Here is a 25,260-nt window from a genome sequence, read left to right as displayed (position 1 = left end):
GAACCCCAGAAGCAGGCTACTTCAGTTAGGGTGCAAGCGTTAGCACTGAAGAAAGATGGCTATGCCTTGCCTCAGTGTGTGGAAGATGGGAACAGTTTTTTTTTTTATTGGAGGGGGGAGGGAGGAATAATTTCCCAGCATGTTGGCTGCCACAGTTGCCCTGTAGATAAAGCCCAGAATATGCAAATAAAACCCCCTCAAATCAAACAAGAATTAGCCTAGTCTTCAGACATCTTAATGAATACTTGATTAAGATGAGTTTTTTTTATTCCAGAGAAGAACAAACACCTTCTTGATATTCTCAAAAGAAAATAAGAACATTTACTTTTAACAGAATTTAAGCCCCACAGGGCAATCCTCTAAATAATTAGGATTAAATATTAATGTATGTAAATATTTTGAAAGAGGAAAAAAAAAACGTTTAAAAAGCCTTCTGTGTAATTGTGAAATTCACATTTTTGGAGGGGGGGGGGGGTTATGTTTTTAAATAATTATTCACTGTAATGTGTACAGAGTATCCCTTGGCCGCAGCAGTTTGAGCTGACCCTGGTTTCAGTCATGCATGGGGGATTGCCCTCTGGGAGTTCTGTCCGTTTCCTACAGTACTAGGAAGAGGGAGCTTGATTGTGAAGGTTGCACAGTGGAGTAACACAGGGTTGGGGTGGGGGGGTGGTGGTATTAAATCTCTTGAAGATGATAAGTGAGTGCTGGTAGCGTATTCAGACAGAGGGTAAACCATCAGCAGCGCCCACGGAAGAGTACTCAGCTCGTTGCGGAGCGAAGGAGATACCGGGATTAAGGCGAGTCGGCGTTTGCTGAGGGCCATGACCTCTCCCGCTAACTCGACCCCGTCGCTGTTTGTTTTCCCCCAGGGCCGCTGTCGCCGAGGCCCCCGGAGCCAGGCGAACGCACCACGGAGATTTACACAAGGGAGCAGGCGAGCGGAGCGGACCCGGCCAGGAGAGCAGTGAGCAAACAGATGACAATTGCGGGGGGAAATGCACCATAGCGGCCGGGGCAGAGGACAAGAGGAGCCGACCGCCACAGCTGGCACCAGCGAACGAGGACACGCCAGCGCCCGGCACGGACAGAAATTCCATTACGCCTCGTTCCCTGTCCTCCACAAGAGCCTGAAATCACTGCGCTGCACAGCAGACGGACTCAGACCACGAGCAAGGGAGGTGTGACTCAGCAGGAAGGACAAAAAGAAAACTATTTCTCTGTAAATTCCTCTGGTCACATGCAGGAGTGAGGTTTTTTTTAATTGAAGGAAAAATTTTTGTTTTATATAACGTTTGTTGCAAAGAAGTTCTTTATTTTTGTACTTTTTAATTTTTGTTTTAATACCTGCATCCACACATCTATTATCTTGATTTCAGAAGAGCTTGAGAAAGAGCAGTTTTTTTTTCTTCTGTCTTTTTTCTTTTTTTCACGTAGTTCAACCGGAGCGTGAATAGAGAGCGAGGGCCGCTGAGGCTAGCCTGACTCGTCGCGCTCAAGTTTACCCACCCCTTATCTGAGCTGTCAAAGAGGAGGAAATCTCTGCTCAGAATTACCCAGAGCATCGGAGACAGCGACGGGGAGGGGAGCGAGGGTGGGGGGGGGGGGGGGGCGAGCGAGAGAGGGAGAGAGCGAGACGCAGAGGAGGAGAGGAAGAAGGGGAGCAGGAGAGGACGTGCCGAAGCTAGAGCCCGAGTGACGGCTGCATCCAAGGACAGCCACGCTTGGACACGGTGAGAGGACGGACAGACAGACGGACGGACTGCAGACGTCTCTGGAGCCCGCAGGCCTTTAACGAGATCCCAGCCTGGGCGTAGGCTCCCGGGGGGGCCGGCCACCAGATCCCGAGGGAGGACCGGGCAGTGGAGATGAAAGCAGCGGTCAGAGGAAGCGGGATGGTTTTGGGTGACCGGGCCTCTGCCTTCCTCCCGCTCTGACTGCCTCTCTGCCAGGGGAGAACTGCGGTAATCGGCGCAGTTGTGTAATTACATCTTTGGCTTTTAATTGGCTCCTTTCCGCTCCCCTCACCCCCCCCACCCCCCGTTCTGAGGTGGAAGCGAACTGGCAGGGCTTGTCGGGGCGAGAGTGCGCGTGTGTGTGCGTGCGGGCCAGCGGCTGTGTGTGTGTCACCGGCGAGAGAGAGGCGTGCCCCTTGGCTGCGGACCGCAGGAGTGTTAGGGAGCGTGGGGAAACGTGCCGACCATGGGGAAATCGAACAGCAAGCTGAAGCCGGAGGTGGTGGAGGAGCTGACCCGGAAGACCTACTGTGAGTACTGTGCAGCGTGCTCCCTGTCCCTCTCTCTCTCTCTCTCTCTCTCTCTCTCTCTCTCTCTCTCTCTCTCTCTCTCTCTCTCTCTCTCCCTCTCTCTCTCTCTCCCCTCATCTCTGCTCACATACAGGTCAGGAGGGGGTGCACGCTACACCACCGCAGCCCTGTACCCCCTCCCTCTCTACCCCCCCTCAGTAAATACTTCGGCTTGCATAGCAGAAAGATCACTGGCCTGTGAAATAGAGGCCTATCATAGCTTCTCAACTTGAATGTAGTAATGGGGTGGGGTGGGGTGGTGGGGACCGGGGGGGGGGGCTATGATCTTCTGATGCTGTCCCAGCGCTGAGGTCCTTCCAGTTTATAGAGTGCGGAATCGTCACCTCACTCAGAAGGATGAGGGTGACTATCAGAGCTGCTAGCGCTTCAGAGGGAAAACCTTTGACCTGTTCGCTGACACCGTTGCTGTGGTTTCACTGTTACTATAAAACCACTGTTTGCGGACTCGCAGCAGATGACCGCTGCTGTGGGTTTAGCGGATTAGCCAGGCTGCCATCGAATGTGCAGGAGTCGCTGAGACCTCTTTCGAGGGCGAGAGTGTGGGCTGTTCTTAAGAGGCTTCTCTCTTGCAATAGTGACACAACCTTGACAGAGCATACATAGCTTTTTAAAGAGTGTATATATATATAATACACATTTTCGGTCTAATCTCCTGGGTTTACCTGCTCCTGAGTGTCACCTGAAGCGTGAGTCACCTGTGTGGAATGCTGAGAGAGAGGCCTCTGGGAGGCTTACTGGAGCGAAAGTGTCACACTCTTGTGAGAAACGGAGGTACCGATCGATACTGTGGGGGGCAGGCTGATCGGGCTCCTCATGGGGGGGGGGGGGGGGGGGTGTCACCCTTGGCAACACATAGGAAGGGAGGCATGTGTCGGGGGGGGTGGGTGGGAGCCTACCCGGAGGTGATACAGGTGAGACCCGATCGATTCCTCAGCCTCACAGGCTGCAGGTGCTGGGTGAAACAGAAGAGTACTTCTTCCCTTCAGCTCAGCGGGTTTAGAGATGGCCAGACTTCATAGAAAAACTTTCCCTGTAATTACAGACCAAAACCCTGGACAGGGGAAGGGAAAAAAAAAAAAAACAGATCAAATGTGAGCTCGTGTGCTTGGTGTGTATTTTTAGCTCGTGTGAGAATTCCTACAGAGTCACAAACGCTGATTAGCAGAAGTCTGGAAGCCATCCTAATCAGTGTCTTTAGAATCATTCCGCTGGGGATTCTCGACTTATGAATATGCAGATGCGTGAGTCTCGAGATCCACAATCAAGCTGCTGGTTACAGAGAGATGGTAGGACATCGCTGCGGTGGAGGGAGGTGACTGAACCGTGCCTTTATGCACACAGAGTGGAGCATTTCAGAACTGCGCCTCCCACTGTCTCATTAATTGCCAGTTGTAGAACGAAAACAACAAAAAGAAACGTTTAGACCATGACATACCTGCACATCTGTGGGCCAAAGCTAGAATGGCCCTGTTTATGTAACAGAATGTGATTCTCTGATCATTGCGGTTTAGCTCTTTTGCAAACTCTGCCAGTGGGGAGTAGAGACCACACAACAAGGAGTGTTCCCATGGGCATCTGGTCCCCCTTCGATCCCATTGGGAGTAGCCATGCATGGGCCACGCCGGGAGGAATATTGCATGCACTGAGCCATTAAGGGGGTCCCAGCTACTGAACTCAAGGAATTGGTAGCAATTATAAGTGGTAGAAATATTATTACTGCAGTTGTGGTAGAAGTATATCCTACATGTGAAGATTCAGGAAGCTGGAGCTTACAGATATGTGCGCGGTTTTGAGGCCAAATGACTGGTGGCTATGCACTGTGGGCAAGAGTATGAATGCAGAGTAGAGTGAGTGATAGGTTGCTGATCAAATTTAGGCAACAAAATGGAAATATGCTGTTGTCTAGAAAAGCATTTTTCTTTAAGTCTAAAAACATGAACCAAGGCACCCTAATTTTCCTTTGCTAGTCAAAGTGTATAAAAATTAATAATATAAGAGCCTGTGTAACCAGCTTATGTGGAATCAGATTATGTAAGAAGACCATATTCCAAATGGAAAAAAATGTGGTTGAAGACTTAAGTATTCAAAATGCACCTCCATTTCAATATTCCATTTAAGGGAAGAATAAAGTTTTGTGAAACAACATATTTGGAATGCTTGCTTGATGCGTATTAAATTGAGTGCAAATATGCATCACCAATTATCGCATCATTGAAAAATGCAAGCACATATTTCTGCTCTGAGATGGCAGCATCGGTGGTATGGGTTTGATGATGTATTTCAGTGATACGAGCCTCACATTTTAGGATGCTGTGTTTTGTTGCTCTGTCTGATATTTGACCGAAACTTTAATGCAGTTCTGTCTCTGTGCTTTCTTCGGAACAGATAGCTTTCAGTATGCATGCTCACATTCCAGTTCATTCCCAATACCCATCTGCTGAAAGACAATGATTAATGGAAGTTTAATCGGTGCGTGCGTGGCTTTGGGTTTTCCTCTGTGGTACCCATGCGCATTTTTGGAATTCTCATGTGTTCGCCATGTTGCCTACATGTAACCGTGGCACTGAGGCTTTCAGCCGATCTGGCTTGGAGGTCTAAAAAATTGAGAGGTTGCACAGCTAAAATATGCAATAAGCTGCATCCTACAGTACCTCTCATTCACTCAAAACGCGACCGAACAATTAGGCAAGAAATAAAGCTCCTAAGAGCAGAAAATGACTAAAAAGGAGACGCAAATCTTTAATTTAAATTAGTCTGAGTGGCGAAATGTAGAGATGCAACTCTTCAGAGGATTAAAATGGAAGAACCTCCGCTGAAGTGGAAGACAGTGGTGATGTGTGCTGTAGGGCTCTGGGTGGAATAACATTTCTTTCGCACATTGGCTTATTTTAGTATTCAGGAAATGCTGATGCGGTGTCACCAAGTCAAGCAGCAGCAGCCTTTGGAGAGGTCTTTTAAGATGCCTATCAAATTTATGGTTATTTTATGTCGAGTTCTCAAAAATGACATAAAACCCAAACAGCAATCCCTCGACTGCCAGGCGTAAACCACTGTAAGCAGGCAGCAAGCTGGCAGCATTGGCCCACAGCTGTTTATGAATGCTGGATGATCATATTCGAAGCATTATTAGCTTATGAGGTTCTGCTCTGATTATGATCTGTTCTGGTGAAATGACTCAAATGATTTCACCATCGATAATTCACCTAAACACTCCACCATCATGTTTACCTCAAGGGCTTTTGTTGCCATTTTGATCCTATAGTATTTTTTGAATTCAGGGGCCAGTTCCAAAATCATTTCCAGATTTCAGATGTCATGCTACTTTCTTCATTTTAAAAGTAAGGTCAGGCATTCCAGTTGGTCAAAGGGGATCATAGACAGATGGAAAAATATTTTACTGTGTGTGTATTTGTCCGCACATTTCTCTGTGTATGCATTCATGCGTATGCAGGTGTGAATTTGTTTGTATGCAGGTGTGCGTTTACATGTATGTTTGTGTGTGTTTTTGTGAGTGTGTGCGTGTTTGTGTATATATGCGTGTGTTTGTGCATGTGTGTGTATGTGTCCGTTTGTGTCTGTGTGAGTGCGTGTTTGTGACCATGTGTGCGCCTCTGTGTATATTTATATGAATGTGTGTGTGTGTATATTTGTATAAGTGCATGTTTGTGTGTATGTGTACATTTGTGTGTATGTGTGTATGTGTGTGTGTGTGTGTGTGTCTGTGTGTATATTTGTATAAGTGCATGTTTGTGTGTTTGTGTACATTACGTGTATGTGTGTTTGTGTTTGTGTGTGTGCCTGTGTGCGCCTCGGCTCTGCCTGGTTAACAGGTTGGCTCTCGCAGGTGTCGGCTGAGCTCTCTCTGTAATGAGGGTGTTGTGCTCTCAGCCGGAGTGACAGAGATGGCGACCCGGAGAGCCGGCCCCGGCAGGAAATTGCAGTGCTGAGGAGGAGAGGGGCCTCGTGCCGGGAAGGGGCTGCTTGCCGCTGTCACCGCGTCGCTTCCAGCTCCCCTCCTCCCTCTCTGGCTTTATCCCCTAATTGCCTCTCTTTCAGCGAGGAGCGGAGCGACATAATTAGGGTCTTATCGGCTCAGTGTAGCTCGGGGGGGGGGCCTCCTGCTTTTTTTTTTCCCCAGCGTGCCCTCTCGCCGATGCCTCTCTCATCCCCCGGCACTTCGGTCCTCTCTCCTGCCCGTATTTTGTCTCCTCTCCTTTTGTTCCTCTTTCTCTCCCTCCCTGTTCTGTTGGGTCGCTCCTTAGACATGTTCTCTCTGTCTGACTCGCTCTTCCCCCCCGTGTCTCCTGTTTCAGCTCCACTCAGCCCCTGTTTAGTTCTCAGGCTGTAGAGGCTCACCCTCTCCCACACGCCTCTGTGCCCGCCGTTAGTTCTCAGGCTGTAGAGGCTCACCCTCTCCCACACGCCTCTGTGCCTGGCGTTCTGTTGAACCAGAACACCAGGCAGTGGTGTGCTGCAATGGTCTAGAGAATGGCCCACAACCAAAAGGTTGCTGGTTTGATTCCTTGCTGGGGCACTGCCGTTATGCCCTTGGGCCAGCTGTATAAATCATGGACAAAACTGTAACCCATGTAAGTTGGTAAGATAAGAGCAGCTGCTCCAAGACAATAATGTAATTTTATGTAATGTAATGGTCTATCTCTGTACGAGACGAGTTGCACAGAACTGTCATGTCTGCAGCGGAACGCCTGTTCTCTGATGGGGGCTGGTGAACAGACCAGCCTTCACGTGCCCTGTTCTTGTTTGGTTTCTCTCCTGTCTCCAGCACACCCTTCACTCAGCAGCATGTAGGGTACTGCATGGCCTCTGTCCACCCACACGCATTCTGGTGGGGTGACTCTGTGGCGGAGGGTGCCGGAGGTATTCATCCGCGGCCGTCTGTCTGAATAGCCCTCTCTGTGCTGAAACCCCTTTCCTCCGAAACCGCCGCAGCCGTCTGTCTGAATAGCCCTCTCTGTGCTGAAACACCTTTCCTCCGAAACCGCCGCTTTGTTCCCGTCTGCAGAAACTCCCCTGTTCCGCAGTCGCCATGGTGATGCTTCGCACGCCAGGCTCCAGAGATCCTTCTCTTTTGTTCCTTCTTCTGTGTTAATTTTCGATCAATCTGAATATTCAGCTGATTTTTTATTTTTTTAATAATTTTTTTAATAATCTTTTGTATGATATGTTAACTTGTGTCCGTTTGCGAGCCGTGATCCAGAGCCCAGCCGCTCCTCCTGTGTGTGGAGCACGGAGGGTTGTTTACTTTTGTCCTTTTTCATTTTTCCAGTTTGGCGGGGGGGCCGTGTCTGTTTGCCTTTCTGAGACGAGCTTTTTTGCGGAAAACGGAGGTAGACAGGGCAGAGGAGAGGAGAAGAGGGATGGGCAGTGTGCGTGCTTTCAGGGAGAAAAGGTGCGGAGGTTCTGGCACGGTGTGGAGGTTCCGGTGCTGTGCGGTTCCGGTGTTGTGCGGTTCTGGATCTGTGTGGAGGTTCCGGAGCTGTGTGGCGGTTCCGGAGCTGTGTGGTGGTTCCGGAGCTGTGTGGAGGTTCCGGCGCTGTGCAGTTCCGGAGCTGTGTGGCGGTTCCGGAGCTGTGTGGAGGTTCCGGTGCTGTGTGGAGGTTCCGGCGCTGTGCAATTCCGGAGCTGTGTGGCGGTTCCGGAGCTGTGTGGAGGTTCCGGTGCTGTGTGGAGGTTCCGGCACTGTGTGGAGGTTCCGGCACTGTGTGGAGGTTCCGGAGCTGTGTGGCGGTTCCGGAGCTGTGTGGAGGTTCTGGTGCTGTGCGGTTCCGGTGCTGTGCAGTTCTGTTGCTGTGTGGTTCTGGATCTGTGTGGAGGTTCCGGTGCTGTGTGGTTCTGGATCTGTGTGGAGGTTCCGGCGCTGTGCGGTTCCGGAGCTGTGTGGCGGTTCCGGAGCTGTGTGGCGGTTCCGGAGCTGTGTGGAGGTTCCGGCGCTGTGCGGTTCCGGTGCTGCGCGGGCGACACTGCGCTTTCCGCAGGCACGGAGGCAGCTCCCGATGTTATTTTTAGGCTGACGGCTTTTTGACAGCCGAACAGTGGGATCCGCAGCACGGCATTGTTGGGCTCTGTCAGGCCACTCCGGCAATTCATTCCCCTTTTCACCGAGAGCCATGCTGCTGCTGCTGCTGTACCCAAACCGCATCAAAAGAGTCCCGTCAGGTGCTGCTTCTCCTTTCTGCTCACCTGCATGACACACCTGCATGCTGTGTGCCATCTCCTCTGAGGTGAGGCCGCTGACACCCCGTCCAGATGGCACCTGCTGTCTCAGTGGTCCCGTTTGATCACAGCATCTCTTAGTTTTTAACCTTTTATAGAAGTATTTGTGATTCTGGAAATGGGACCAATGAAACATTTGGGACAACAAGATCCACACACACACACTCACAGAGTGTGTGCACAGTCTCTCCTTTGCATCTAAAAGACAAGGTCAGGTTTAAAGATTTCCTTACATACAGTGCACTGAGTCAGCGCCGTACAGTCCTGGCTTGAAGGAATTTGGCTCGTTTTGTTGGGCAATTACAGAGCCCTTCGAATGGGGAACTGAGCCTATAGAATATCCATACATTGCATCACAGATCGTTACGCAATCGTCTGCTAATTCACCCCCTTGTTCAGGAAGCAAGTAAGAAAACTGCAGCAAATCCCCCCCCCCCCCCCCCCCCCCCCCCGCTCCAGGTCATCCAGGTCAGAGATAATTGGCTTTGCCATTGCTTGGTTTCCTCTCGGTGTGGAAGAAAACAACTACAGTGAAATGACCCCAGGACTGAGTCGGGCACGGGTTGGGTTTGTGCTCCATCCCCTGCAGAGGAGTCCCCCCACCCCCCCCCCCACCCCCCCCCACCCCCGCCCCGTGGGCTGCCCGTCTTGCCTCCCGATGACTTTGGCTAAGTTACGCAATAAACCTTGATTGAATCTCGGGCGCCGCTGGTCCATCTCTCTCTGTCTCTCATTTTTGTCATTCCAAAGGCTCACGGGCCAGTGAGGACCTCTCCAGCCTGTTAGCGGAATTCGGGGTGAAGGGCGCGCTCTGAAGGCCTGACGCGGGATTCCCGCCTGGGACAGCCCCCGCTGCCCTCGAGCCCGGTGTCTCCCGTGCGAGGGAGGAGAGGAGATGCGGTGCACGCTCCACAGAGCTTGATCCCGCTCATAGGAAAGAACTATGGATTCCCCTTCACACAGAGCTTGATCTGGTTTATGTGAAAGAGCTGTGAATTCCCCTTCACTGCAGGCTGTGTTGTGTATGCGTAGCGCGGAGCTGCAGCAGCTCCTCCCAGGTGTGTTTGATTCGCGTGACGGCTTTGACAGGTGACCCCGGGAGCCTCCATCGGAGAAGCCGTCAGAAGCGGGTGTGAGGTGCGCCTCGCAGCTCGTTGTGCGAGACGGGGCGAGGCTCCGGAACCCCGCAAGCCCCTCGGTGTCAGATTAACGCAGCGCTGACGCAGCGCTGACTAACAGCGCTGTCTAGACAGCGAGAGCGAGTAACCTTCCTGGTGTCGAGCCTCCGGAGTAATGACTCGTCATTGAAGCTTCCAGTGAAGTTCATCGCAGACACGCTTCCCTGTGCGTTGGCATATGTCAGCGGCTGAAGATGGATGCCAGCCTGAAATCCCAGAGTTAATATCACACCTCATCTCCCGCTGAAGTGGGCCACATGTGAGAAAGAGCGCAAAGAGCGAAGGTCATCTTGTAACTTGTGTAAAATGAGGACTTGGGAGACATACAAAACCAGCAGGTCAGCTTCGCAGAACGCATAGTAATTATGAGCTTTTAAAGTAGCTCAGAAAATTATAAGAATAATCAACAGGATTTCCACCAGCTTTGAAATTATAATTTTGGGTATGAAAGTGCCATGAACAACATTTCAAGGCGACTAGAATTCTCCTACATTGTGTTCTGGAGTCTGTAAATGTTGAACAGGCAAAGTGAAAAGGCCAATCAGAAGTGCTCTTACAAGGGTTTCGGTGATATTTCGCAAGAGGCAGGAAGCAGCCATGAAAGGGTTCATTACGGATAAAAACTTTCTGCAAAGAGATTTCTGCAAAACTTTATTTTTCTGGGTGCCCCAAAATACATTTTGTGGCAGTAAAAGGTATGGTTTTGACCTTTTAGCTCAGAACACAAAATGAGACTATTGTACTAAAATTGTACCAAAACTTTTACCTGATCCACATCTGCAAACTGATAAAGTCTAAAATGGAGATTGTGAAGGCTATACTTTGTGCCATATATTCTTTTTTTTTTTAGATGGTAAACTTCTAACAAATTACGTCTGTCCTAAAGACTATGAATTGCAGACTTCATGTAGCGGAACAGTGTTGATATGCAGCCTGCAAACTCTCATTTCAGGAGAGATTTCCTCATGCCTACTTCCTCTGTGATGGAAGAAAAGGATGTCTCCTCCTGCTTTCTATCAGGAAAGTGGTGACTCAGCCAAAAGGATTGAGAGTGGATTTCCCGATACTGAGAAAGCAATATCTCAAGTTTGGGGCTCTTATGTGACATTGAACAGTATCAATGGCCTTTTTTATACCCTTTCCTTTAAATGGATTTTGCTCCGCTTTAAGTTTGGGAACCAGATGGAAAAAAGTCAGTTATAAATAATTTTACAGCTGCGGAGTACTCTTAAAATAAAAGTTAGGAGTTAGAATGATACTTCATAAGATACTGAGAGTTTCCATTCTCGCCAGATGTCAGCTGTAGTTACCTTCTACCCATGATTCAGTGGCTCACTAAGTGGCTTTACCTTTTCCGACTTTATTGATAGAACGGTTTTAACATAGAAATCTGACGGCATTTTCTCAGGCTGGCTGTTACCGGCACTGTGGCACAGTTCTGCTCAATTATATACTTTCATTAGGAGTCAAATGATAATGCACTCTGGATAAACATATGTACTTCCTGTTTTGTGAGATTTTATAATTAGCGGTTGCATTTAAATGGTGTGTGATCATGATGAAATACTCTTGGCCCACCCTTGCTTGTTTACATACTGTCTTAGGCTTCTGTAACTATATGGTTAATCCACTTTGTCTTCACTCTCAGTATTTCTGGTATTTGTCAGCACTGATTCTTCAGAATACTCTATTTTTACATGTAGCCCTCTGTGTTTCACCACCAAGCTCTTAAATATTTTACAAATGTAAAGTCCTTTATTTTAATATTTAAATGCTTTTTTGGAAAAATGTATTTTAGGGAAAAATGACGGCTTTGTTGTTTTGAAGTCTCACTCCCATCAGACAAATTATTTTTAATGTGACTTATTTGGGTAGCAGGGAAAAAAAGCAATGACAGCCCTGTCTGTTTAACATCCTTTTGTTCACAAAAAGTGTTTAAAAATAGCTTTTAAAACTCCGCGCTGTGATTTTTTTAACCTTTGTCAGAAAGAGTGCAAAGAAATGAACAGATAAACTTTTTCCCGAGCTGTGCGCCCATGTGTCCCTTGTGACTGTGTTGAAAAAGCCTCTCAGCCGGTGCGGACTTCAGACGTCTCCGGCGCGGAGAGACGTGGGCAGGTTCTGCAGCTCTCAAAGGTCAGGCGATTCTCCCGCGTTCCCTCGCCGGCGCTCCGGGCTTTTCAGATCGCTGTCAGCAGTAAATCTGTGCCGCACATGCGGCCTTGTTAAAATGCAGCGGGGAGGGTGCGGTCGTGCCAGTCGATGCCTCCGGCTCTCTCTCTCTCTGCCCGGTCGATTCGTTTTCTTCATTCACTCAAAGCGGAACCTTCCAGTGGATCAGGATCAATGCCGCATGGAGTGCAGCGGCCGGTCATTGAAAATCTAACAGGACCACAGCCCTCCTCTTCGGCACGGTTCGCACTTTGTGACTCCAGGGTGCAGTCAGCAAAAGCGTTTGTGCCTCGATTGCTGATTAAAGGCCGTTGTCCCTAATTTATAGATTAGAAAAATTGAAAAATTGTCAAAGTGTAGCCGGTTGGCTTTGTTTTCAGTCGAGTGCGTTTCATCTAATCACAGCACTAATCACCCTCAATCTAACATTGGGCGATGTTAACAGCGCATCTCCGAGGACAGACATTTTTTTCTGTACCAAAATGCTTTTGATATGGCCACATACAGTAATTACCGGATTATGTTCCACCTTTTGCTTTCAATGGAATGACTGGTCTATTTACTTTGTGTTTGTAGTCAGGCTTAATTTCATTTTCAAGGTGTGCTGATTCATAGAACTCAGCGCAATGGGGGGGGGGGGGGGGGGGGTCAGCAGGTACCTCAGTGTGGCGAACTGCACATAAACCTATGCAGAAAGGTGGACTGTAGATGTAGAGATAGCAATTAAGATTAGATAGGTTAAGATAAGAGAGCTTTATTGTTATTGTTCAGGACAATGAAATTGAAGTTACCAGAATGCCTGCCAGAATTAAAGTTACCAGAATCAAAGGCTGTTCGTTCTGTTGAGGTTACATACACACATGAGTAGTGTCAAATTCTTGACAGCTTAATATGTTAGAGCACTCATGTACCCTGCCTCCTGTGTGTATTTAATGAATATTTAAAATAATGAATAATAAACAGACTGGCCTTGTTTGGATAGCTGTTGGCACTGTTCTCAGTACGTGGCTGTCAGAACACTAAAGACTCCTTAATTCTGTGGTGAAAAGCCATATTGTTGATCCTGTTTTGCAGTTGCTTTAACTTTTTGTGAATTGCTTCACTATCATACAAGTTATTATTTTTATATTTATATTGCTCATGCTGGGTATAGGTTCATTGGTTTGAATGCATGTTTGTATTTTGTGCCAATCATGTTACGCTTTGGTGTTAAAAGCGTATTTCATGCCTCTTAAATGGAGAGAGAGAGAGATGTGCTGCATTTGTTTGAGAGGACGCTGACCGCTCTTCTGTTAAACTGAAAGAAAAGAGAGCAGGAAGTTTCCTTTTTCAGCGCTAAAATGGGGGCATCCTTCTCCCTGAGGATACTGGGAGAAAGATGGGGAGAGAAGAGGAGGACAGTCCTTCCTCACTCCCGTTCCCTCCTCCTCCCATATTTAACTCTCTCTGAGGGTAACAGATTAACTCTCTGCTACAGCATCCAGAGAGGGCCATCGTCCCGGTGACTGAGGATCCCACTGCTGATGCCCACACAGCGGACGGGTTCTCAGTCCTTCGCTGTGCAGAGCATTTCAGAAAACAGCCCGGAACGTAGGCCGGAGAGGAAGGCTGCGGTCGTTGTTTTGGGACAAAGACCAAGGTTTACTGTAGAGCACTGATTCTCAATCCTGTTCCTGGGTCCCCCCTGCTCCGCACGTTTTCCATCTTTCCCTGCTCTACCTACCTGATTGAACTCATCAGTGGCAGTTTTGATTGGCTGAGCACACCTGATTTAATCAAGCAGCAAAGATAGATAGAAGATACACAGGACAGGGGTGTTCCAGGAGTAGGACTGAGAAACACTGAGTGATCCCAGACCTGACAGCCTTTGCAGGAACTCTGGGAATGGACCGTTTTGACTGTGTGTCCCAGGCTTCAGTTTTAAAGGACCACATTTGCAGAGCGCACCCACCACTGGCAGCGCTCGGAAAGGCTTTGAGAACGAGAGGATTGTTAACCTTCGAGCGCCACGGAATCGGCCTCCTGTGTCTCTTCAGGCAGAAACGGCAGACATCATTAGCTTTTTCATTTTACCTTCTTGGTCATGAGGGATGTGTGAGTGAACAGGGCCCTTTTCAATCTGAGTGATAGGTGACCCATGTCTGAGAGTGTGGAGGGCCCTATCCAATCTGAGCTCAGAGTATCTGGGCCTACACACACGCTATCGCAAACATATTATATCACATAAGCATATGCGCAAACACATACACGTGTGACTCAGCTAACTACCCATCTACACAATCACACATGCACACAGACACTGCAAACACAGACTCACACATCTCCACGCTCACACCTGCACACCAACACGGAGTCTCAGGGATTGCCCCACGGAGAAGCCCCACTGAGTACAGTGAATATCACAGGAAATTATATTTGCACCTCATCTGACAGCATTTCAATAAGTCAGACAGCCTCCTGCTTTCCGAGGCAGCGATACCGCTGCCCTGAAACGCTTCCCCGCTCGGAGACAGCAGGCCGAGGCCGACGCACACACCGCCGGGAACGTGCTAATTGAAAAACATCACCCGTCCTCACAGATCCGTCTCCCTCTTCCCTCTCCTGTTTGTTCCCCTGCAATCACAGCGTGTGGTCGGGGTGTAAAACACGCGTGGCAACGCTGCCTCTTACCGCACTGCTTTCACTTAATTGGTACGCAAAGCTATCTCTCTCTCTCTCACTTTCAGCCCCCTCTATTTCTTTGTGTCATTTTCCAAATCAACACATGGATTTGCAAGTCTGAGTGGTTTTTTTTTTTGCTTTTCACTAATGTGAAAAAAGATGACAAGTAAGTGTTGCAGTTCATAACCAGCTAAAAACATAGAGGTCCTGGAAGTGGTGGTGGTGCAGGACCTGCAGGAGGACACTGAGCATTTTTGACAGTAACCTCCGCGGTTGAAACGATGTTTAATTTCACAGTGTGGTGAAGTTTTACCTTGGGAGCGGTAGGAGAAGCGTGTGGAGAGTGTATTCTCATTTCAGTGGTAGCCGTTATTCCAGCTGGAGCTGTTCTGGTTCCCTCTGGTCAGAAAGCTTCAGCCCGGATCAGGCTCTGTGGTTGGGGGGGGGGGGGGTGGGCATTGAGCGTCCGTTCCCCTGCCCGACGGGCTGGCGTCCCGTGGATACCGCAGCCTGCTCCACCACTGAGAGAACGCTGCAGAACCCGGGCCCCGCGGAGAGGCGCGACTCACTGCGGAATAGCAGCGCACCAGCGAAGGCCTCAGGCCGGACAGCATGCTGCTACGCCGCAGACGGTTTCTTCCCCTCTGTGACAAGCATTACAATGGTTTTCTAAAAAGGCCGTTTTTTAGCGAGGCACAGGGGAAAAAAAGCCTGAAATTGATTTGATTTACCTCAGTGCTCCAGGCTGAGAGCAGAGCGGGCGGGGGGCAGGTCAGTGGCTGACATTGATTTCAGGAGCTTTGTTTTGGAGAATGGGCCCGGGGGTTTTGATCAGGAAAATGGCTTTGGTTACTTTAGAGAGAATTGGGGTGGGTTGGGGGGGGTTTGATGACATAAGGGATTGTTTGATTTGAACTCTCAGATAATACTGCCATTTGCTTTGGCATTATCAGCACGGCTTGCTCCCAGAGCTGCTGTCCTTTATACTCCTCTATCTCTCTCGCTCTCTTTCCCTTTCTCCCTCCCTTCCTGCCTGTCTTCCTCTCTCCATCTTTTCCTTTCTCTCTCTGTCTCCCTCATTACCTCTCCACCTTTCTCATTATCTTTCTCTTTCTCAAATCTCTCCCTCTCATTCTCTTTCCATCTCTCTCATTATCTTTATATCTCTCTCACACACTTTCTTTCTCCCCCTTTTTCTTTCTCTCCCTCCCTCTCTCTCTTTTTCCCTCTCTCCATCTCGCTCACTCTCTCCCCCTTGATCTGCCTCTCATTCTTTTTTTGTCTCTCTCGTTACCTCTCCACCTCTCTCATTATCTCTCTATCTCTCCCTCATTCTTTTTCTCTCTCATTATTTAACCATCTCCCCCCGTCTCTATCTCTGCATGCTGACGCACTCCACTAGTCAGGGTAATAATGATGTGCAGGGACCCCACTGAACCCCAGATAGCACACCTGCATTGGGAGTCCAGCCACTGAGGCTTTGATGAATGGGGCACAGACATTACATCGCGTTTCCATTCGAAGGGGGTAACGAGGTACACAGATCGCTACAAGAAAGGCATAATGGAGCTGGCTGCAGGCTGAGCCATTTGGGGGTATCGTTAGACCGGATCAGCGTTCAGAAGCAAGTGAAAATGTGGGCATTTTGGAGCTAAAAATATCCTCAGATGGTGGCGGAAACAGAGACGTGACAGATGGCGCCGCGCTCCTGTGGTTGAACATGACAGGAGCCGAATCAGCTGTCACTCGCTTGCTGTGTTAACCTGCGCTGGCTCCTCAAGTCCTGCGCACTCTGAAAGTGAAGGAAAGCTCCACAGCAAAGACAGTGCGGGGCAGCTCAAAGAACCTGTGCAGCACAGTTTGGAGTGATGGCACAGCCTTCCCTGGAGCTGTGACGTTGGCCCATTCCTGTGCTAATCCATTAACCACTTTCCACTCCCTGGTAAAATAGTAACTCTGTGGTTGCCTTCAGGTAATTTGCCAATAAAAGAATTTTGACGACATGATGTATATAATATTAATAAAACACACTGTGCTTGAAGAAGAAGTCCCTGTTGTTGAGATGTTTTCATTTCACACAGATTAATCTCTTGGATTGTCAGTGTACCCGTCACGCTATGAGAACAGCCTGAAGGGCAAAGAGGTGCGGGAACTCCTGGGTTTGATCTCGCTTTGCGATCGCTGGCAGGTGATGGCTCTGAATAGCACAGAAGTGTTTGGAGTTGGGTACCGAGGAGGTGCTGCTGATCTCTGACTTTACCTCAGGTGAACCGGCTTTCTCCTGCTGTAGCTGTGAGTATCGTGGGACAGTCCCGGCACTTTTTGTACATCACCGGTTTCGTTGCTCCCGGGCACCTTGGGGCGGGTTGGTCTTTAGAAGCTATTGATGGATTCCTGCCCTAGAAGGGGAGGAATCGCCAGGCGACACGAGCGAAGTCAAACCAGGCCGGGCAATTGCACAGAAGGGAGGCAGTAGCATAACAACAGCAGGGAGCTGGTAAAAGACACAATTGCCTATCACGGAATGCAACTTTTTCACTCTTGTTTTTTAAACGTGGCAAATATTGCCCGTTGGTGAGGAAGGCATGTCGTTTGACCTCCCAGGGAGTGTAAATGCTACTGCCTAGAACATCTGCTGACTGAAAACTGGAAACAACGCAGAGCTCATGGGAAGAGCTGGCTGTAAATAGCACAGCATCAGCGCTGAGCACAGCTTTCAAACTGCAATAAATTTATGATAGCTGAAATTGTGTGGAGTTTTTTTGTATGTTTCTTTTATGCTTTTTCACTCATGTATAAATTGGCAGTTGTACTATTGTAAGTGCACCTCTTCCATTAAACTTGCACTGAGGTGAGGTGAGGAAAACCTCCAATGCATTCACATGTAGCCAGAGGCTGTTTTTTGCACTACAATTCCCACAATGCATTACAACAGAGCAAAGACTGTCTGGGAGCATATAGACTGCACTGACGTCATCAGGGCAACTTGCAGGCACTTCAGTAGCCACTAGGGGGTGCTGAAGTGGTGAGACAAGGGGATCCTGGATGTTGAAACCTTCCCAACCCTGGCAGAACAAAGCCAGTTGTGTTCCATCGCTACGAACCTGGTCTTTGTTGAAGGTTTCACCAGTAAGACTTAAAAGAAGCACCATAACTGGCTGGACGTCTGTGGAGCCTTTCATTGTTGTGCTGTGAGCCCATGTCAGAATGGGGTTGCTGCAAGCAGCTTGTGTGGTCTGTGTGTTGGGTTATGAGAATGGATTTACACCCCAGCAGGGTCAAATCACCAAGCAAGGCTAAAACCTAAGGGGAAACAAGGAAGTTGAACCAAAATGGTGAGCCGTGTAGACAGCAGCACTGTGTGGAAGCCGCCATTGTTCATAATGAAGTTCGACTCGGAAACATTTATTTTTCATCACCCATGTTTCTTCTGTACTCATCATCTCCCAATAGGGATTCGTTGGCTTGTGTAGGCGGGGCTGAATGCAAATAAGTAGGACAGACCCCATTGGATAACACCTCTGTAATTGCTTTTGAATGGACAGACTCAATGGCCCAGTCAGTCCACTTCAGAAGTTATAGCTCTGTGAATGTTGAACACAGTGGAAATTCTTAACAAACATCTGGCACGTGTGAGTGTTTTAGATCCGATGTCCTACTTTTAACCACCCAATGTTTCAACTGTTAAAGGCTGAGAGAAAACACTATGTTGGCTTGTACTTTAGAGAGATGGATTCACATTACCAGGGACACAGCGTCATAAATAAAGGTGTTTTTGGCTTCTCCCCAGAGGTGCATTGAAATAATTTGTTCTGGCTCTGTGCATAAATGGAATGGAAAATGAGGAGCACCCCCCCCCCCCCCACAGACTGATTTGGGGGGAATTCAGGAAAAAAATGTGTGTTTAGCTATGAAGTGTGTTGTTGCAACCTGAAGTGGGACATCAGTTTGGAGGTTCAGTGAAATATTGTGTGGCTGTGATGTTTTTGGACGTCTGTTGGTAATGATCTTTCCTCTCTCCTCTCCGCAGTTACGGAGAAGGAAGTGCAGCAGTGGTGAGTATTGCCTCTTCCTCCTCACTTCCTGCTCTCCTCCTCTGCCTCGTTTCCTTGTCATCGTTCCCTTCCTTCCCTCTGTTTCTCCCTCTCCCCAGTCCTCTTTTTCTGTTTTTCTTTCAGCCCCATGTCTCTTTCTCTACCCTCTCTGTCCCTCATATCCCTCTCTTTCTGTGTCTGAATCTCTCTCTCCATAATATCCTTCTTTCTCCCTGTCTCCATCTCTCTCCCTCATATCCCTCTCTTTCTGTGTCTGAATCTCTCTCTCCATAATATCCTTCTTTCTCCCTGTCTTCATCTCTCTCCCTCATATCCCTCTCTTTCTGTGTCTGAATCTCTCTCTCCATAATATCCTTCTTTCTCCCTGTCTTCATCTCTCTCCCTCATATCCCTCTCTTTCTGTGTCTGAATCTCTCTCCATAATATTCTTCTTTCTCCCTGTCTCCATCCCTCTCCCTCATATCTGTCTCTTTTGCCATCTTTCTCTCTCCCTCTTACCCCTCTCTCTCTCTCTCTCTCTCTCTCTCTCTGTCTCTCTTTCTCTCTCCCTCTCTCCTTCTCTCTCTCTCTCTCTCTGTCTCTCTTTCTCTCTTCCTCTCTCCCTCTCTCTCTCTCTCTCTCTCTCTCTCTCTCTATCTCTCTCCCTCTCTCTCCCTCTTACCCCTCTCTCTCTCTTTGTCTCTCTCTCTCTCTCTCTCTCTCTCTCTCTGTCTCCCTCTCTCTCTCTCTCTCTCTCTCTCTCTCTCTCTCTCTCTCCGTGTTTGCATTCCTCTCTCTGTTTCTTCCCCCGTGTGTAACTCAGGTGTCTGTTGGCAGGAAATTGGAGCGTGTTGGTCTGTCAGCCATCTCCCTTCACTGCTCCTGCAACCTTCTCTTCTCAGTGAGAGAACTGGCTGTGTTCCCCCTGCACACAGCAGTCTTAGGCCCACACACGCACAGACACACACACACACACACACACACAGATACACACACACCCATACAAACACATACACACACACACACCCACACACAAACACACACAGATACACACACATATACACACAAATACACACACACAGATACACACACCCATACAAACACATATACACACAAATACACACACACACAAATACACACACCCGTACAAACACATATACACACACACACAGATACACACACTCATACAAACACATATATACATATACACACACACACTCAAACATGCAAACAAGCTTCCTGCATTTGGGTCAGTGACTCAGAGCCCCAGAGAAATCTCCTGTGTGTCCCAGGGCCAGTCTCAGGTACGACAGACTCTACGCAGTGAGAGACGTGCTGCGTTACCGCTGTGCGGAGACCAGCCGCGCTGCTCTGCTTGGCCTCAGCCTGTAACGCAGCCCATTCTGACCTGCAGGGGGCGCTGTTAGTTGCCACGGCCCCGCAGCGGGGGTGAGATCCGAGCGTTCCCGCTACGGCTCAGCCTGTGATGAGCTCTCAGAGGCTGGGCGACGGAGAGGGGGGGGGGGGGGGTTGCAGAACACTGCAGGGGCAGAGCGCAAGGTCGGGCGTGCGGCGAGGGGGGGTAGAGAGAGGGAGGGGGCGCTGGCACAGCCCGCAGGCTCTTCCTGGGCAGGGGCCAGGTTCAGCGGTGAGGCGGTTGACTCATCGCTGCCTGGCGCTGCGTCCGCAGCTGACGACAGGGGAGAGAGAAGGAGCCCTGAGGATAAGGTCCCTCTGCCATGCCCTACGCTAATGCAGACGCTGCTGCAGACTTTAACACAGCGCCCCCTACAGCTAGCAGCAGGGAAAGCGGGTCAGTTAATGTGATGATGTCATGTTCTTCGGCATCAGTGGGAATGCTGGACCAGGGGTTACAGGTTTGAATCTAAGGAGGGAGGCAGTATCAGGCACAGCTGGGCAGGGGATATGTTACACTACGGGCAGGGGATATATTACATTACATTACATTTTGTATTACACGTATCTCTGTTGCTGTCTTTTACTAGATCAAGGCTTTCATTCAGCCTTTATTTTTACATTACTTTACTATCAATCAGTAGAAGCTCTTATCCAGAGTCACTTACAATTTTATCCATTTATACAGCTGGATATTTCCTGAGGCACAGTGCCCCAGTGGAGAATCGAACCAGCAACGTTCTGGTTACGAGCCCTGCTGCTTACCACTACGCCTCACTGCCAGAAGCAGCTAAATCGGAGGGGACCGTTGACGGGAGGGCTGCGCTGCGGTGGGAAGGCTCGGCTCTCTCAGCGTTTGGGCTCCACTGAGCCGAGACGCTTCCTGAGTAAATGGATCAGCATGCAGGTCTCTGAGGCCAGTGCCGCTCGGCGCCTCCCTGCTCGCCGAACGGCTTCACTCCTTCTCCATAATGCTGCTGAAATGATGGTGATTACTCCATGCGTCTACTAATGAAGCCCAGCACCTCTGCCCTGCTCCTCGCAGGCTGGTCTCTCTCTGTGGGCGCTGATCAGCGACTGACGGACTCACAAGCAGACCGCGACAGCTCTGCAGGTCGCTAATCGACCCGCTGCCACTAACGAGGCCAGGGGTGTGGCGGCGCGGGGTGTCTGATTATCTCCTGAAAGCTTACTCACTTTTAGCTGAGTCAGGCGGCTGAAGCGGAACCCGGGACTGCAGTGCACATTCAGAACCTCTGTCCCGGGCTGCAGCTGCGCATGCAGCGGCCGCGTCTGATTGGCTGGCTATGCAGACCTCTGCAGAGGGCCAGAATCAGCCCTGGCACTGACGCAGCAGGGGGTGGGAGGAGCCAACACGTGGCATTGGCTGCTCAGACCCTTCATTTAAAACTTTTCGTCGTACAGCTTGTGAGTGGGCAAGCTGTGGATGTAAGCCCTGCTGTCCATGGGACAGGGAGGGACTGCGTACGCGAGGTGCCATATGGTGTGTAATTAGTGGCTGGGTATCAGTGGCCGGGGTGTAATCCGGGCTGGACGGCCGCCCGCGTTTTAAGTGCGTGCTGCGCCACGTGTCCCGGCCTGCTCCAAAGCGTGGCGCACAGGACCCGTCATTACCCATAAGCCTCTCTGCCAGAGAGTCCTGGGCAACATCTGGACAGAAACGCGGCAGACATGTAAACACTCTCCACATCCAGGGTGGTTTAGGGTGGAGGTCAGAGCGCCTTCCTGGATCAGCTGTAATCTTGTGCTGCCACACCATTTCGTGCATAAGGTCACTTATCTCAGGCGATGCCCATGTGTGTTAACAGGCCCTGGGGTAACTCACTGCCACTGCCAGCATCTGCAGCCAGACTTCTTTGCTCTTTGATTCTGTGTGTGTGGAGACAGTGGCGGGTGCAGTGCATTCTGGGATTGCAGCCACAGCCTGACAGGACAGTACAGTGCACAGGACAGAGAAGAGATCACACTGCAACTTTGAAAATGATCTTTCATATCTTTTTTTTTCTTCTTTTTTTTCGATAGTAACATCTCTTATTAAGCAAAGAGTCTGCGTCCTCGTTGCCCCTCTCACTCTCGCTCCCGGGAGCGGTCCCCGCCTCTTCCCCTCTCTCTGATTGGTCCTCGCGTGGCTGAGAGCGGTCCTCCACTGGGCCCTCCAGCCTGAAGCACCGAGCGCAGAGTGTCTCGCAGCTGCGAGTGTGAATTGGAGCGGAGCTCCAGGGGAGGGGGGAAGGGGGGAGGGGGGGACGGGACGGGAGGGGGAGAGGGAGGGCAGGGGAGGCGAGACGATCTGAAGAGCGGGCGTTAACGCCAGGCTGCCACAGGACACATTTGCATGTCTGACCTGCCTGTCTGTGCACAGCAGGACTTCCTTTCTGTGGCCCTGCATCAATTTTGCTTTTCAGAAAGCTCCATCTCTCTCTCTCTCTCTCTCTCTCCTTTTTTTTAATGAATTTTCACTCCATCCTGTGGGCTGATTGAGTGCCTCGCACAAACAGCTTTGCTGGAGCGTAAACATGATTGCTTTCCAGTCCTTTTCCTTCTGGGATGATGGTTGGTGTGTCATCTCCCAGTATGTGAGTGGAAGCAGAAAAGCTCCTGGAGTACTTGGAAACTAATCTGTCAAATCGTTTTCTCATATGCTCTCTTCAGTGGTTAATAAACATGTGGCACACACCAGACTGAAGAATACACTTTCAGTGCAAGACAGACACACGTGGAGAGAAAAATGACAGACGGACAGATACAGACAATAGAAAGATCCAGTCTTTTTTTCCTTTATTTAATGAGAAATGCCTACAGGCTGATAGAGAGGGAAACACTTGGCCTTTATGCATGTTGCTGTTGGGTAGTAAGGTCACGTATAATATAGTACTATCAAGTTTGGTTGGAAGATTTCATTACTGTGTTTAAAGTTCATGTCTGATTCCATCGGCCTTTGAGGAGATGTGTATTTTGCTCATCGGTTATTGGAACAGGGTTGTTCAACGTTTCTGCTCTGAATTGATTTTTGCGTTCTGCGGTTGTATTAATTTGTGAAGGGTTCCCTCTTTGGGAAAAGAGGTCAAGCTCAGCAGTCACTATACTTTATTTAACAGCCCTTGAGGACAACACTTTTTGCCAGAGTTTAACCCGATGATGAAATGGAAGAAAAAAGACTGCAGGTTTTGTCTGAAGACTGAAGAAAGGATTCTCTCTGAAGTGCTCCTCTTGAAAGTAATAACACAACAGTCCTAGCTGAATGGAGTGTGCTGGTGTTACAGATATGGGGGGGTGGCCCAGCTGCGTGATGGTGTTTAAAGCCAGGCTGGATTTTCCCCAGTGCAGCGCCGTATCTCCACCAGAGAGACAATCCGAATCTGAAATGACTCACCGCACCTTCATCCTCCTGCTCGAAATGGGTCATCCTCGGCGCAGAATTAGCGCGGCGTTACCTGCAGAATGGCACTCTGATGGAATTTCCCGTGGAGCGCGCTGCCTGGGTTTAGCTTTAATTGTCAAGCCCCTCCAAAAAAGAGAAGCGTTTATCTCAGGCTATGCAAATGAGGGAATTAGCGCAGGCTGGCTTGGTTAAGCCTTACCTTACCCCCTCGTTCTGTCTGCGAGGACTCTGCGTAGCTCCTGACGGCTCTTCCTGAATGAGAATGTGGGTTTTTTTGTCTCGTGTAAAAGGAAGATTAAGACTTTTGGAGCGAGGGCACAGCGGAATGAATTACGATCCCTGTCTGTCAGCCGCTCATCCCCCTATCAGTCACGCTCTCACCTTAATTGCTGTAATTCTTCATTAAAGAGCTGCCTTTTGTGAAAGCCACAGCAAATGCACAGAGCAACTGCGGCAAAGACAGGCTGTGTGCCTCTCTCCAGAGGTCACTGCGGGATTGAGGCCAGCATGTGTGTGTGTGTGTGTGTGTGTTTGTGTGTGTGTTTGTGTGTGTGTGTGTGTGTGTGTGTGTTTGTGTGTGTGTGTGTGTGTGTGTGTGTGTGTGTGTGGTGGGGGGGTGTAGTTTATTGTGGTACACTCACTGACAGTAATGTACTTTCCTGGGTTTTCCCATCTGTCAGGGCATTTTCCTTTCTGAGTTATTCAGGAGCCCACAGTTCTCTCTTTCTCTGTCTTCATCTCTCCTCTAACTCCTCACAGTGTAGAAGCATTCAGGTAAAAAAAAAATCCCCAAAGGGCCTATTATAGTGAATACAATAAACCAAATGAGGGATCATTGTCCACAGAATCACAGGATATCTCTCACCCGGAGCCTCCATTTGAAATGGCATTTGAGACGCAGCTCCACACAAAACAGTCATTTGCCGTGATTAGAGCTGTAGTGGCTGGATAAGGGTGACTGATTGATTTATGAATAATTTTGTGTTATTTAAAAAAAAGGGCGAAAAAAGGAGCCAGAAGTCTGAGTGTGAGCGTGCACTGTCTGCTTTGTGAGAGGCGTACGATCTTACCTGATACTGAGCCACACTGAAATACCGCTTAGGATTTCACTTTAAATTGCTGGGTGTTTGAGGGAATGAAAGAATCTGGCAGAACACGCTGAGAGTGACGGCAGTCAGTGCTTTTTTTCACCCGTTTTGGAATATAATCTGGGCGGCCTGTTCTTCGTAATCCGTCATCGCCCCTGTCTCTCGCTGACCGTCACCCCCCCTCCTTCTTTCAGGTACAAGGGCTTCATTAAGGACTGTCCCAGCGGCCAGCTGGACGCTGCAGGCTTCCAAAAGATCTACAAGCAGTTCTTCCCCTTTGGAGACCCCACCAAGTTCGCCACCTTCGTCTTCAATGTCTTTGACGAGAACAAGGTAACGGACGAATCCTTTGCCCGCATCTGAAGTGCTTGTTGTGTGGAGCTGTGAAATCTGAGCTGCAGCATTGAAGGAAAAGTGCCCTGGTGTGTTTTTGCCTGCAGGGGGCGCACAGAGACAGCATCAACTCTGTGTCTTCATTTCGTGCAACAGCCAGGATGGGTCAGTCAGGTTAATAAAATGGCGGTTGCATGTAATCTGCCCAGCAAAGAGGTGCATCAGTGCAGGGCAGTTACTTCTCAGTATGGAAGGGTTTGCCCTGTTTCAGGTTGGCCTGCTGGAGTCTGAATTGGGTATTTGTGGCTTTGCCTGTGGGCATTGCTCATCCATGATAGGATTACTTTTCTGAGCTGTGTTCCAATCACAGTGGCTAAATGACTGCCCCTTCTGCCTTTCCCCGCCCCGGGGTGCA

At 49.3% G+C, this 25,260-nt stretch overlaps 1 protein-coding gene across 1 annotated transcript in view; it reads left to right on the top strand.

Moving 5' to 3' along the window:
- The first annotated feature begins 1,627 nt into the window (after positions 1–1,627).
- Positions 1,628–25,260, top strand: part of ncs1b (neuronal calcium sensor 1b) — a 32,537-nt gene continuing 8,904 nt past the window's right edge. The window contains exons 1-3 of the mRNA XM_036526597.1: positions 1,628–2,266; positions 18,602–18,626; positions 24,707–24,845. Of these exons, the coding sequence (XP_036382490.1) occupies positions 2,203–2,266; positions 18,602–18,626; positions 24,707–24,845 (228 nt within the window). The 5' untranslated portion in view covers positions 1,628–2,202. The remainder of the gene's footprint in view (positions 2,267–18,601; positions 18,627–24,706; positions 24,846–25,260) is intronic.

Source organism: Megalops cyprinoides, chromosome 4 (genome assembly GCF_013368585.1).
Source record: "Megalops cyprinoides isolate fMegCyp1 chromosome 4, fMegCyp1.pri, whole genome shotgun sequence".
Lineage (NCBI taxonomy): Eukaryota > Metazoa > Chordata > Actinopteri > Elopiformes > Megalopidae > Megalops > Megalops cyprinoides.
This window is presented reverse-complemented; position numbering and strand designations above follow the sequence as displayed.